Source organism: Sus scrofa, chromosome 7 (genome assembly GCF_054392235.1).
Source record: "Sus scrofa isolate SSC_HxYL_T2T_F1_AM1 chromosome 7, Sscrofa_HxYL_maternal_Yorkshire_Landrace_v2.0, whole genome shotgun sequence".
Taxonomy (NCBI): domain Eukaryota; kingdom Metazoa; phylum Chordata; class Mammalia; order Artiodactyla; family Suidae; genus Sus; species Sus scrofa.
In genome coordinates this window covers 103,361,098-103,375,460 of record NC_139389.1, presented here as the reverse complement: position 1 = coordinate 103,375,460, position 14,363 = coordinate 103,361,098, and the positions used below count along the sequence as shown (strand labels likewise).

At 53.2% G+C, this 14,363-nt stretch overlaps 1 protein-coding gene across 11 annotated transcripts in view; it reads right to left on the bottom strand.

Annotated features, from left to right (window-relative positions):
- RAD51B (RAD51 paralog B) overlaps positions 1 to 14,363 on the bottom strand; it is a 790,317-nt gene that overhangs the window by 73,928 nt on the left and 702,026 nt on the right. For 5 of the 11 annotated variants that reach the window (XM_084969554.1, XM_021099935.2, XM_084969561.1 and 2 more), the window contains one exon: positions 5,556 to 6,221. The exons of 2 other annotated variants lie outside the window; for them this stretch is intronic. In XM_084969554.1, coding sequence (XP_084825680.1) covers positions 6,175 to 6,221 — 47 coding nt within the window. In that variant the 3' untranslated portion in view covers positions 5,556 to 6,174. Of the gene's footprint in view, positions 1 to 5,555; positions 6,222 to 10,738; positions 13,117 to 14,363 lie in introns of those variants that run through there. 4 more of the 11 variants (XM_084969559.1, XM_084969567.1, XM_084969573.1 and 1 more) reach the window with 2 other exon arrangements.

Sequence of the window (14,363 nt, the reverse complement as noted above, 5' to 3'; positions counted from 1 at the left end):
GGGGGGGGGGGCGGAGCAGCGCCTCTCACGTTTGCAGAGGACTCAGTCTGGGGCAAGGAGATGTATCGAGAGCATCAAAGATTGGGGGGTAAGAGGAAGGTTTAGAGAAGAGGAAAGAGGCAGTTTTCACTGGAGACATTGTGAGACGATGATGTCCTTTACTGAAAGAGATGAGAAAGCAATTTCCCCAGAGGTTGGGGAAAGAGGATTATACTTGCTGTTAGACATTCAGTGTAGATAGACCTGGGGGTGTTGGAAAAAAATCAGCTGGGTGACCCCTGGCTGCTCCTTGGCTCCTTGTCTGAGGTCTCTCTGTCCTGCTTCTGGTCCGCCCAGTTTATAGGAGGAAGAGAAGAGCTGAGCACAGCGGGCATCTCTGTAGAGGGCCTGTGTCATCAGAGCCTGGGCAAGGGAACCTGGGATTCCTCATTTCCCAAGTCCTGCTCCAGGAACCAGGCGACTAAGGCCGGCATGTGGTTCTGCCGCCAACTAGCATCTAAGACCTGGGCCCCCCTCTGGCCATAATTTTATCCTCTGTGCAATGAGGGACTAGGGCCTGGTTCAAATGCAACAAAGTCTTATTAAGTATGTGTGGGCTGCAAAGTTGAATAAGAACTGTTCTTTGGCTTGCAGGACTGCACAACCAGGGAGGTGAAACACACACTTGCATTTGGATGCAGCTGTCCTAGGAAACAAACACGTCTGTAAGGGAGAAGGGGGAGGGAGAGAGACAGAGCATCCCTCTGGAGTCTTACCGGCTTCTTGGAGGAGGTGAGCTGTGATGGAGGCCATGAGTAGGGCTGGAGAAGGTGCCAACAGGTGGATGTGGGAGCAAAGAAGATGAGGTGTCTCTGGCAGATAAACAAGGGAGCAGAAAGAAGGGCCCGCACATGGGGTGAGTGCAGGGTGACAAGTAGTGGCTCTGATCAGAGCGCAGGTGCACTGTCACACAGTAGGTCCTCAGTCACTAGCTGCTAAGTGATGATGGTGGCAGTGAGCATGGGGCTGGAAGGGCAGGCAGGGCCTCTCCCTGGCTCGGGAGTGATAAGCAACGTGGAGTCCGTATGGGTTTCTGAAAGGGACAGGAGCCACTGTGGTTGGCTCTGTGTTCGAGGGCAGGTGGACCATGAGAGGGGAGCCCAAAGGTCTAGGGAAAGCTTGATAATGGCTTGAATTTAGATAGCCACTCTGAGGTGGGGAGGGATATAAAAAAAGAGTGCACAGGAAGACTCTGCAGACGTTAGGAGGCTGATGGGAAGTGCAAGGAGAGGGAGAAGGCGATAAGGATGTTTGTGAGGGGTTTGAGCCTGGGCAATGGGGAGGGTGGAAATTCATAAACAGAAACAGGCAATCGCAGGAAGAGAGATGGTTTAGAGAGGAGATGATCAGTTTAGTTTTGTGAGAAAGACTTTGAGATCCCTACAGGGAGTCTATGCACAGGTAGCCAACAGGTGTTCCTATCACGGCTCAGTGGTTAGCGAACCCAACTTGTACCCATGAGGACGCGGGTTCGATCCCTGGCCTTGCTCAGTGGGTTAAGGATCTGGCGTCACCATGAACTGTGTTGTAGACTCAGGGGTTAACGAACCTGACTAGTATCCATGAGGATGTGGGTTCGATCCCTGGCCTTGCTCAGTGGGTTAAGGATCTGGCGTCACCATGAACTGTGTTGTAGACTCAGGGGTTAACGAACCTGACTAGTATCCATGAGGATGCGGGTTCGATCCCTGGCCTTGCTCAGTGGGTTAAGGATCTGGCGTCACCATGAACTGTGTTGTAGACTCAGGGGTTAACGAACCTGACTAGTATCCATGAGGATGTGGGTTCGATCCCTGGCCTTGCTCAGTGGGTTAAGAATCTGGCGTCACCATGAACTGTGGTGTAGACTCAGGGGTTAACGAACCTGACTAGTATCCATGAGGATGTGGGTTCAATCCCTGGCCTTGCTCAGTGGGTTAAGAATCTGGAGTTGCCATGAACTGTGGTGTAGACTCAGGGGTTAACGAACCTGACTAGTATCCATGAGGATGTGGGTTCAATCCCTGGCCTTGCTCAGTGGGTTAAGGATCTGGCGTCGCCATGAACTGTGGTGTGGGTTGCAGATGCAGCTCGGATTCCATGTTGCTGTGGCTGTAGTATAGCCCAACAGCTCCGGCTCCAATTTGACTCCTAGCCTGGAAACCTCCATATGCCACAGGTGCAGCCCTAAAAAGACAAAAGACAAAAAAAACAAACAAACAAACAAACAAAAAAAAACCAAAGATGGCCAACCGGCAGGTGGAAATGTGAACATTTTTGGTAGCTAGAGATTTGGGGCTCATGGAAGTAATGGTTGACGATGTGGGTGTGGGTGAGACAGATGGGGGAGGGGCTGGGAAGAGAGGCCACAGGCAGAGGAGCAGGTAAACAGCACCTGGATGGAGCGGAAGTAACCTGGAGCCTGAGAAATAAATCCCGGTGTGTGTGGCGGTGGGGGCGGAGGGGGGGGAGGCCACGCAAGGAGGCGGCCACGGGGTGGCTCCTGGGCCACTGCTGTGAGGAAGGCCTGTGAAACGGCCCCAGAGCAGCAGCCAGGTACCAAGGCCTGAGGAGAGGAAGTAGAAGCAGAAGGTGTGAAGGACCCTTTAGGGAAGTTTGTAATAAAGGAAATGAGAGCAGAAAGATGGCGAACAGAGAGGCAGCAGGGCCAAGGGGAGTCGTGTTGGGGTGAGGAAGATGGAGCCTGTGTGTCACCTGCAAATATGCATTCGGATCACAGGGAATCCTCTTAATGGGAAGCTTCCGACCCAGGAATGAGGATGGGGGGCCATGGGGCCGCCTTGGACCAGGGAAGTGAGTTAATTTTGCCCAGGACTGGGGGATGCCAGCTGCCCTCAGACTGAGGGGAGGGGGGCAGAAGGCGCTGTGAGATGAGCGAGTCCCAGGGGAAGGGTCTGGACCCTCTCTGTCAGGGGGGTGGTGAGAGAGTTGCAGACAGAAGGTGAAGTGGGGCCCCAGGGGTGGGATCTGAGGAGAGTGACAGCCTCGGGGATAGCGGCCTGGCTGACCTGCTGGCCTGAGAGCAGAGTGGAACTCGGGTAAGCTGTGTAGCCAGAATGGGGCTGTTCCCCCCCCCGAGAAGGGCCTGGAGGCTGCAGAGTGAATGAGCCCACGGGGCCTCTCAGGGTGCATCTGGGAGGGGGGAGGGGCTGAGGGGCCTCAGGGTGCTGACAAAAGCTTGGTTGGAAGGCAAGCTCCCAAAGGGACACCGGGTGGGGTGTGGGTAGGGCGTGGGCGATGGGGGGAAGCTGTGGTCCCAGAGCCATAAGCTGATGGGGTTTCAGAGGTGGGATGTTGGGTCCAAGGAGGGCAGGCAGGTAGGTGGCCGAGGTGGAGCGGAGTGGAGGTGGAGACAGGAGGAGGGACCACGCCAGAGAGGAGGAGGAGGTGAAGTGATGACTGATGAAGAAGAGCCAGGGCCCAGAGTTCCCACTGTGGCTCAATGGGTTAAGAGCCCGACTAGTATCCAGGAGGATGTGGGTTCAATCCCCGCCCTTGCTCCGTGGGTTGAGGATCTGGCATTGCTGTGTAGGTCTCAGAGGCAGTTCTGTTCTGGCATGGCCGTGGCTGTGGCGTAGGTTGGCAGCTATAGCTCTGATTTGACCCTTGGCCTTGGAACTTCCACACGCCTTGGGTTCGGCCTTGAAAGAAAAACAAGAGCCAGGGCCTGAGAGCACTGGATGGGGTGACACGCAGGGCCTGGCCTGTGAACCTGCTGGGGAAAGTCCTTCTACTCCTTCGCAATAGCACCTGTTTAGAGAGCAGCATGGCTCCTGCCCTGTTTGCCTTCTTTCAACCCCCAGAGCGAGGTCTTGGGCTGGAATGCTGAGGCCTGAGTTTCATACGTTTGGCCTGTGATATGAAGGGGAATGTGGGATTGGGAACTCCTTTAGCGGCTGATCCCCTGGCCTGCAACCCGCTCAGGGGCTCTCCGCGGTCACCCAGCTGCCTGCAGCTGCTCTCCGGAGCCAGGGGAGGCTAAGACCCCATTGGGAGGACAAGTGCATTGGCAATGAAGTTCCAGCAGGTGCTGCTTTTCCAGCCTCTGGGATCTGCTCCTCCATCCCCCCAAATCATGAGGCTGGTTATGAAGCTGGTGAGTGTCTCTTGCAAACCCCCTGAACCAGGGAACTCTGTTCGGACAGGCTGTTGGCACTTCCTGCCTTGGGAGGACCAGCCAGACGCTCAGCTAGCCGCCTGGCTCTCGCAGGTTGTTCAGCTCAGTTTGATTCTCTTTCTCTCCCTGGTGAGCTTCAGCCTGTGGCTGTTTGCAGGTCATCAGCAGTTTGGGGAAACGCTGGTGTTCGAGGAGGAAAGAGGAGGGAAGGGAGCTCTCAGATGCGGTGCTGGTGCCTGGCCAGGCCCTGGGCCCTCCTGGTCGGCCTCCCTGCACCCACGTGGCCTCCCCAGGCAGGTGCCCACGGCCAACCTTGGACCCGCAGCCCTTGTCTGACAGCCTGGTCCTTTCTGGGCCCTTGGGACTCTTGAGTTCATACCACTTCTGCCAGAAACTGGTCATGGGCTCCTTCTCTCCAAATCAGAGCCAGGCTTTCTTGATTCCCTCAGCTAAGGCTTGGGATTTCTTTGCCTTTCAGCCCAGCTCTTCCTCCTATGGAAGTCTTTGCAGGAAGCGGGCAGGAGGTCAGGTGCTGGTCTTCCTTTGGCCCGGCCCTCCCTGGCTGACCTATGGCCAATCCTGTGTTGCCAGCCTTGCTCTCCAGCACCATGAGGGGCGGCCCGTGGCTCTTCCCGGGGTGTCGTTCCCCTGTGCCCATCAATCTGTTGTCCATGTGTCCCTTGTCCCTTCCCCCCCGCCCCTGGTTGTAGGTCCATGGGAGGGCAGGAGAGCTCAGGCAGAGACCCTGAGCAGAAGATAACTGGAATTTGCAATAAATCCAGGAGCAAAGTTGTAACTTGACTTAAAAACAAACAGAAGGGCCAGAACTGCACTTAAGCTCAGCAGAAGCTCCTCTCTCAATATAAACAGAAAAAGGCGGACGGACGTGGGCTGAGGAGCCCCGGTCAGGCCTGGGACGGCCGAGGGAGGGGTCTGGAGCCGCCTCCCGCCCACTTCCTCTGGAAGGGATGGGTGGTGGGGGAAGGTCTCTGAGGCCTCGTTAAAGCAGAGAGAAGATGCTGGCACTGCTCTTGTTTGCCACTCATTTTTCCATGACTTACCCTTTTGAAAAGACACGCTCAGGATTGGGCAGGAAGGCTGTTTAGGGGAAATGACTTCTTGGCCTGTCCCTGGGGCTGGGACTGGGCAGATAGAAGCTTGGATCAGTGGAGGGCAGAGTGAAGTGTGGGTGTGAGCTTCCAGGCCTCAGCCTGCCCTGGGCCCCGGACACTGGTGAGTTAGCCTGGACCTCTCAGCTGGCTTAAGGGGGCAGGCTGTGCCACACTGGTCTTCCCTCGGACAGTGACCTGCTCAGCCTGATCCTGGAGGGGTCTCTCTTGCAGGAATCTCCATGCCTCACCCAGAAGTGTTAGGCAATAATTACCACAATCACAACGCCTGGCTTTTCCATATAATTTTAAAGCGCTTCCAACACACACCCTCTCATCCGCATTTGATGGGCAGGAAAACTGACACAGAGAACCAAAGGGATTTATCCAAGGTCGCAGAGCAAGTCGGCAGTTGACCTGCTGTGGAAAAGTGGGTCCTGCAGTGTAGTTCCCACTTGGTGAATAATGAGCTCTGATGTTCCTGTTGTGGCTCAGTGGGTTATGATCCCGACTAGTATCCACGAGGATGTGGGTTCCATCCCTGGCCTCTTTCAGTAGGTTAAGGATCCGGTGTTGTCGTGAGCTGTGGTGTAGGTCGCAGACACAGATCGGATCCCACGTGGCTGTGGCTGTGGCGTAGGCTGGGAGCTACAGCTCCGATTCGACCCCTAGCCTGGGAACCTCCATCTGCTGCACCTGAGGCCCTAAAAACCAACCAACCAACCAACCAAACAAAATAACTGTGTGGTCTTGGGTGACTGATTGAATCTCTCTGTGTGCCGGCTGTCCTTTATAAGATGTAATTCCTGCTAAAGATTAAACAGATTGGCTGCTGTCCCCAGTCACTCTGTGACTGGGCTTTTCTATGTTGGGAAACTCAGGAGAAACCGATAACGTGTCAAAGAGTATTCACATGGCAAATCTTTCTGGAGCCTCATTTTCACATTTGGATGTTTCTGGAAGGAAAAACAAAACAATTGACAAAAAATTTGTAAAACGAGATGGTTGGACTATAGAAGAGGATGCAAAATCAAACTCTTAAACAGAGACCTGTAGGCCATTTGGTCCCTTTGGTCTGTTTTGGGTCCCCCCCGCCCCGAGATATGTATGTATTTGCACTCTCCTGCTGCCTGGCAATGGGGTGGGAGAGTCTTCTAATGGGTGTTCAGGGCCCGCCAGGCAGTGAGCTGGAGAAACCCAGGTTGCTGGTGAGTGTGGGGAGGCGCTGCCGTCCCTTCCCTCAGGAGAGAGCGCGTCTCCTTCCAGGCTTCACATTAGAATCGCCTGATGAGCCTTTGAAAAGTACCCACGCTGGGTCCCACCCTGACCAAGGGAGCCAGAATCCCGGGCGTGTGGTTAGAGCTCTGTGAGTCTGAAGAGCATCTGGGTGATTCTAACATGCAGCGTGGGCTGGGCCCACTGCCTTACAGATCAGACTTGGGCATTCAGGGAGCTCTGTGTCCCAAAGAGCAGAAACAGTGACAGACAGGCCTCCCTCTCCCCTCTCCCTCCCAACTGCTGCTTAGACTAGTGGGCAGAAGAGAGCACATTCCAGAAGCCCATACCACCAACGAAGGGCAAGGGCAGTGAGATTGGGGGGAGAGGTGGAGAGCAAGGCAGAACTTTGCAGAGGGACCGGGAAGGCTGTTCTGGTCTGGGACGTGTCCCCCTAAAATTCACGTCCTTCCTGGAATCTCAGGACATGACCTTATTTGGAAATAGGGTCATTGCAGGTGTCATTCGTTAAGATGAGGTCACACTGAGTAGGGTGAGCCCTTGACACAACATGATGGCCACTCTTAGAAGAGGATCAAGACGCACAGGGAAGATGCCATGTAAAGAGGAAGGCAGAGACGGGGGATGACACAGCCATAGACCAAGGAAGGCCAAAGGCGGTGGGCAACGGCCAGAAGCGGGCAGAGAGGCCTGGGACTGATTGTCCCTCGGAGCTTCCAGAAGGAACCGGCCTTGCTGGCACCTTGATATCAGACTTCTGGCCTCCAGAACTATGGGAGAATACAGTTCTGCTGTTTTAATCCCAGCTCTACCAAGTTGGTGACAGCGTTACAGCAGTGCTGGGAAACACACTCAGAGGCGGGTGGTACCAAACCCCTGCTATAGATGTTGTCCTGATACACTGGTGACAGGGATGGTGGCCCCTGCCCCAGCCACACAGCAGGCCCTTGGGGGAGCTGCAGGGTGTGGCCGGCTCTGTGCCAAGGATTGTGTGAAGCAGGAAGGAGCCTCAGAGCAGTGGGCTCATTCTGCTGAAAGGCTGAGGGGACAGAGGAAGACGTGCCCTGTCAAAGTGTCACTCTGTGAAGGTAAGAGAAGAACAAAGGAGTCAGTCCATTCACTCACTCCCTCACTCATCACCATGGATGGAGCCCTACTGGGTGCCAGGCTCTGGGAACACAGAGCCCAGAGCCAGCCCTGCCCTGCCCTCAAGGGAACTTGAACCAGAGGGTCCATAGGCACTAAGATTTCTTCCAGCTCTGACATTTGGTGACAAAAAGGGAGCAAAGAGGGCAGCCATCATGCCGGCCCTGGGGCCTTGGGGGGCCACTGTTGTCTCTCTGCCTGGACAGGGCTGAGAAAGGGCTACAGCAGATGCATGCCTGTGAGGCTTTCCTGCAGGGCTGGAGGGGTCCAGGACAAATGCTGGCCCTGCCTGGCTGCTGCCACTGATGGTGGGAGGCTGTAGGCCGTGAGACTGGCCTCAGCGGCCACCACTCATTGGACAAGCCCGAAAAATCTCGAGAATATTTTCAGTCCACTTGCACTTATCAAATATCACACTGGAAACCCCGGCAATTTGCACAGGATCCTGTCCAGAACAATAGGGATTTCACACACTTGGCCTGGTGCGGGGAGCCGGGGGAGCAGTTTCTTGGAATAGCAGCCTCGGAGCAGGCCTGGCCTCCCTGTTCTGGGTCAGCCACCTTCAAATGCTGCCCAGCCATTCCCCGCACACCTGGCTCCCACGTCCAAGGCCACTCTCAAACTCTCCAGCCACAAGGTGTCTGTGTTTCTCCGGCTCTCTCCTCTCCCCTTCACATTTGGGGGAGTCCCTTGCCGCCAGGGATTCTGGCAGACAAAGAACTACAAAGTTCAGAGCCTGGGGCTGTGGTTTTTTTTTTTTTTTTGAAGCTCCAGTTCATTTGGGCTAGAGGCAAACGCTTCCCTCCCGAGACCCCAGCAGGCGGGGTCTGAAGCAAAGTTCAAGGAACAGTCGCTTATCCTATGACTGGGTGGTGTTCCTTTGGCACCATGGGGCCTGATGACACGTTGACAGGCCATGGGGCCGGCCTGGAGGAGAGGCCAGAGGCAAGACATGGGTCTCCAGTTCCCTGTGCCATCCTGACACCTGTTTAACAACAGCCACAATCATTTACTTTCTGAGGCTTTTTTTTTTTTTTTTTTCTTTTGCCTTTTCTAGGGCTGCTCCCACAGCATATGGAGGTTCCCAGGCTAGGGGTCCAGTCGGAGCTGTAGCCACCGGCTTACACCACAGCCACAGCAACGCGGGATCCGAGCCACATCTGCAACCCACACCACAGCTCACGGCAACGCCGGATCCTTAACCCACTGAGAAAGACCAGGGATCGAACCCGCAACCTCATGGTTCCTGGTCGGATTCGTTAACACTGCGCCACGACGGGAACTCCTCCAAAGGCTTTTATTAAAAGTTCCATGTTACCTGACACTTGAACATAATTAAAACAGAGCAACCGTCTGTAGTTCACTTTATCTTTTATGACCTCATGGGTTTTCACAAGGACATCCCAGAACGCCTTCTTTTCAAAGGCTAAGAGGTAGGCTGGGGGCCCCCAGAAGCACGGAGAGCTGGACCCCAATCTCATCCTCGTAAATACAAAGATGAAAGAGAAAAAAGATACTGCTTTTTATGTTTATATGGTTGCACGTGGTCACAGAGGACACATTGCGAGACACGGAAAAGGATAAAAATCAAATAGAAGCCACCCACAACCCTACCCCAAGAGCGGTCAATGTTCTGGGGTATGTACACCCTTCCTGAGTGTGAACATATCTCTTAATGTCTGTAACCCGAAAAAAAAATATGACTGGCAGGACAATTCATAATTTCATCAATGAAGGAAGTTTGATATACGATCAGTGAGAAGGAATCACATTAATTAATCCATCCACAAGTGGGCAGGAGACTCAGGTGGGTTTGGGAATAGGCTAGCCAGATGCCAAGGTGGGAAAGAAAGACCTGTGGGGACAGTTCGGGGACATACACATCACACCTGCCTTGAGTCTGGAGATTCCACCAGCCAGGGACAGGTTTTGCAAGGACCACAAGTAGGTTGGGACAAGAAGAGCCTGCACTGAGTGGTAGCGATGGAGACGGTGATCCGTCTGGGCCCACAGGAAGGTGACCAGAGAGGGCAATCAGGGCGGGAATTGGTTTGGGGACAATGATGATTTCAGTTTAGACTTGTTGGGGTTGGAAATAGCACAGAATAAGATTTTCAAGGGTGAGGAAAGGGTAATGACGAGTATCCTGCTCCAGAAAGGACAAGGAAAAGAAAGGATGAGATAAAACCCTTGGGCTTGACCACTGGGTGATCCTGGTAACCTCAGTGGAGGGGACAGGGGTGGTGTGGGGGGAGGAGGCAATGGGTAAACAGGGTGGGTGGGTACCAGCCATGGGACCTACTATGACATATGGAAGTGAAAAACACCAGGGTAATAACGTGAGTGGACAGCAGAGTTGAGTGATGGGAGCCTGGTGCATATTTGAATAAAGAATGAAACTCAATCATCAAGATATTCAGCTCTGATCCCATTAAGTACTTCCTCTGAAAGCTGGCAAACTGATATCCTTTAATCATGCCTTATATTTATAAAGGCCTTTTTCCAAAGAACTCCGAGTGCTCAATAAACATTAATTAATTCACTCTCTCAGCCTCCTTTAGGGAAAACTTGGTGGCTGTTATCATCATTATGTTTATTGGCACCGGCGCTATGGCCAAGATGAGAATCATGCTGCCAGCCAAGGTCACAAAGCTAGTGTGTTTGGGGGTGTGGCATCTGGCTCCGCCCCTTCCGCTGCTAGACCATGCCTCATCACTCACATCTTGCCAGGCCCCCTACATGGCTGGTGGAATTTGGCTATGAGACCAATGACAGGGTCCAATGCTTCAGGGGGTGACTCCAGGGTGATCTTGGAGGGGTCCTAGGGCCAGCCTGGTGGGGGGCTCAGGAAGGAATCTTTTTTTTTTTTTTCTCAGTCCCGAACCACAGGGGCACCTAAACAGCTTCTCTGCTGAGTCCTTAAAGGTCACAAGCAAATGCTGAGTCTAAGCAACAGCAAAATGGCCAAGCTCAAGAAAGCATGCAGTTGTTCCCCTTGTGTTTTGTGGGTTCCCTCACACAAGAAATTCTCGAGTACCCTCAAGTAGGGAAACGTCCCCCCTCCTTATGCTTTCAGCTATACAAGATCCAATTTTGCTCAGAAGCAAAATTTTTATTTATTTATTTTTGTCTTTTTAGGGCCACACCCGCTGCACATGGAAGTTCCCAGGCCAAGGGTCCAATCGGAGCTGTAGCCTCAGCCACAGCCACAGCAACAGAAGATCTGAGCCACATCTGTGACCTACACCACAGCTCCTGGCAATGCCAGATCCCTGACCCATTGAGCAAGACCAGGGATCAAACTCACATTCTCGTGGATACCAGTTGTGTTCCTAACCCACTGAGGGAACTCCTAAAATTTTTTTTATTAGCGTATGGTTGATTTGCAATATTGTGCCAATTTCTGCTGTACAGCAAAGTGACCCAGTCACACATATATATACATTCCCTTTTCTTATATTATCTTCCATCATGGTCTGTCCCAAGAGACTGGATGTAGTTCCCTGTGCTAGACAATAGGAACTCATTGCTTATCCATTCCAAGTGTAATAGTTAAACTATTTTCTAAATGCAAGGAAGAATCAAGGACAGCCCTCTGAGAGGGTGATTTGGTCACTTCTGGTGGTGAGCTTGGGCTTTATCAGGTCAAGAACGAAAGGGAATCCCAAAGCTCCCAATGATAGAGGGGGTCTGCCAAGCCCCCCAGCTGCAGCCCCAGAGTGCAGATGCAGGGACCACCACCATAAAATCACGCTGTATTTCTGGGGTTGGGCCTGCCCACACCTGCTGTACCCTGGGAGCTGGCGCTACCCAGGCTCTTAGCTAATGAAGACTGGCTCTTGTGGGATCAGCTAAGCGGTTCACATTCCCAGTCTGGTCTTTATGCCACTTGGGTGGACCTGGGAAATACAAGGGGCCACTGGCATGTTGGCCCAAAGCCAAGGTTTAATTAAGCCCTAAATCTTCAGTGATTGTACCAGGGGCCCAATCCCCGAGAGGCCAGCCAAAGGGAGAAGCTACCCAAAGAACACTGGATCGGCTTCTTTTGAGTCTTCCCGCCAACACATTGTTTGTGGAGGCCTTGCTTGTTAGTGGGAATAATCCCCTCAAAGTCTCAGAGCCGAGTACAGAAAACCGGAGGCACAGCTCTGCACAGGATCGGCTTAACCATGGTGCCTACCGTAGCCCATAGGTGGTTTCTACAGACGTCCGCTGCCACGGAACATGGGTATTCATGAGGAAACAGAGGATAGATGAGCCCAATAACACGTTCCTGTTGAGGTTTCTGTTGAAGCATCCTTGGTGTTTGTTCAGAAATGACCCAAACCCTGTCTTGTTCAGGAAATGGAATGATGAGGGTTGACGACGTGAATTGGGAGACTCAGAAGGCCTGGGGCAGAGGCCTGGGACCCAGAGCCAAGACTTCGTCTCTGGGGAACCCGCAGATGCCTGGGAAGGAGGAGGGTGAAGTGAAGAGCTTCTGAACGGAGGAAGGACCTGGGACTCGCAGAGAATTTCTGTCTTGCTTTTCTTTGCTCATCCTCTCTCATAGACATGGAGAGAGAGCCCAGCTGTTTACAAAAAGGGTGAAGTGGACCAGATGCAGAATGGGCAGCTGTGGTGCAGCCTCACCCGACGATTGGGTGGCCAAGGGTGAGAATAACGCTTCCTCAGAGCTGATTAGTCAAAGTCATGCATGCAGGCTGAACATGATTGGGGCCGATTGGACGGACAGTTGCGGGGAAAGAACTGTCAGGTCTTAGTCTTTCTCGGACTTTCGAGTGACGTGTGAGTCCTGAGGTCTTGGAGTCAGATGGCCTGAGTTTGCCCAGGAAGCTGGCAGATGCCCCTTGGCAGTCTGGTCCCACTCCATTTGGGAGCCTACAAGTGTCATGGTTCCTCTAGCCGTGCTGGGGCCTGTGGGCTTCCCAAAGGGGGCAGGGCCGGGTTTCTATCCCATGGCATCTCCTTCCTGCTGCAGCTGGGGAGCCATGCTCCTGGGTGTTTATGGAACGTGTTATGGTAGGTAAGGTTAGAACGCCTGGCACTCAGTAAGTTCTATGTATTGGTCCCATCATCGTTCTCAGGCTGGAGCTTTGGTTGCATGTGGAGACCTGCCCACACTGCCCCCACTCCAGGCAGCCTCCCCTCCTTGTGATCAGAGAGTGTGGGAATAGGGCACTGGCCTGCGTCCGGGGGTCAGCACTTCAGTGGGTCAGAACACAGCGCCAAAGGGAGCGGCCGTCTCAGATAGGCCGCTGCAGATGAAAGACACCGTGTTTGCCTTTCCGAAGTGCTGCTGTGTCCTGAAGGCCCACAGCTTCCCCTGCCCTGCTGTGTTTTTTTTTTTTTTTCTCTTCCCAGTTCCTCTCAGTGATATCTTAAGAGGCAAACTTCCAGCACTAACAGGAGGTCTTTTGTTCTCCTTTTCTCTAAGTGGACTTTAACCCAGTTACGACAGATGAGTCACTGTAAAAACAAACAAATAATAATATTCCATTTTCTTAAAGGCTCTTCCATGCCTGCTGATAGAAAAGGGGGAACCTGACACTGCACTGGGCCTGTGGGGCTTCCCGCCCGCCCTGACCTTCTGAGGCACAGTCCAGGAGAACCTTCCAGAATGCTCTGGAGCCCAGCACAGTGGAACTCTTCAGTGGGGCTCTGGCTTGTTTAGAATTTCATCTGATCTGGGGTGGTCCAGGGGCTCTGAGGAATTCTGGTCTCAGCACCATCCTGGTTGGGATTTACACACCTGGGTCTGCCACAAACTAAATTCTGGACCTGCCTCCTGTCACACTTTAATTTCTTTCTACGTGAAACAGGGGTATTAGATGCCCAGGAAGGACTTTGCAACAGCATATCTTCTGCTCTATTGAAAGACTGAAGGGCATGCTTAGCACACAAGGGCAGTCTGCATCCATTCAATAAAATTCACCAGGCACTCAGGTAGGCACCGGGGTTGCAGGGACGGTGCCCTCAGGGAGACAGATGCATAAATAAATGAACGCCGTGACTACGGATACAGGGAAGATGGCACATGTTCCAGGGGGAGTGGTAAGAAAGGAGATGACTGTTCAATCTGGGAATGCTGGGAAAATCTTCTTAGAAGAGATAGCATCTGAACCGAGTCTTAAGCAGCGAGTACAAGTTTACCCCCGGTGCTCGGGGGAGAAGAGGGCAGATGTGGCAGGCAGAGGGAGTAAGCGACATGACCCAAGGACTGAGACCCATGGCCAGTTTGGCCTCAACCTTGTGTAAGCCCCTTCTAATCTTTGTCCAGCCTTTTTGCCTACCTAGGTAGAGCTGGACCCTCATTGCCCTGAGAAGGAGCCATTCTGGGTTGAAGATGCTGCTGGCTTCAGGACTCTGGTCTGAGATGTCTTCTGGCTGCATCAAACACAAAGGCTTGCTTTGGGCCACCAGCCTCCTGGGCTCATTGCCGAAGAGCAGCCACGGCTCCCCATGGGTGGAGGTATATGTGTTCTCCGGAAGGCTGTCACCCAGTGTCACAGTCACTGACTGTGTCCTAACTCCCTAGAGCTCAGATGCATAGTGAAACCCATGCATGTCTGTAATGAAAACATCAGTTCAACTGCCTGATAAAATTCCTGCTCATTGTCAACCCCAGCTTACAAGTCTCCTTTACTGCGAAGAGCCCCAGAAGCTGTGGGTAGAGTGAGCCGCCCTGGTCTTTGTGCTCTGGGGCTCTGGAGCAC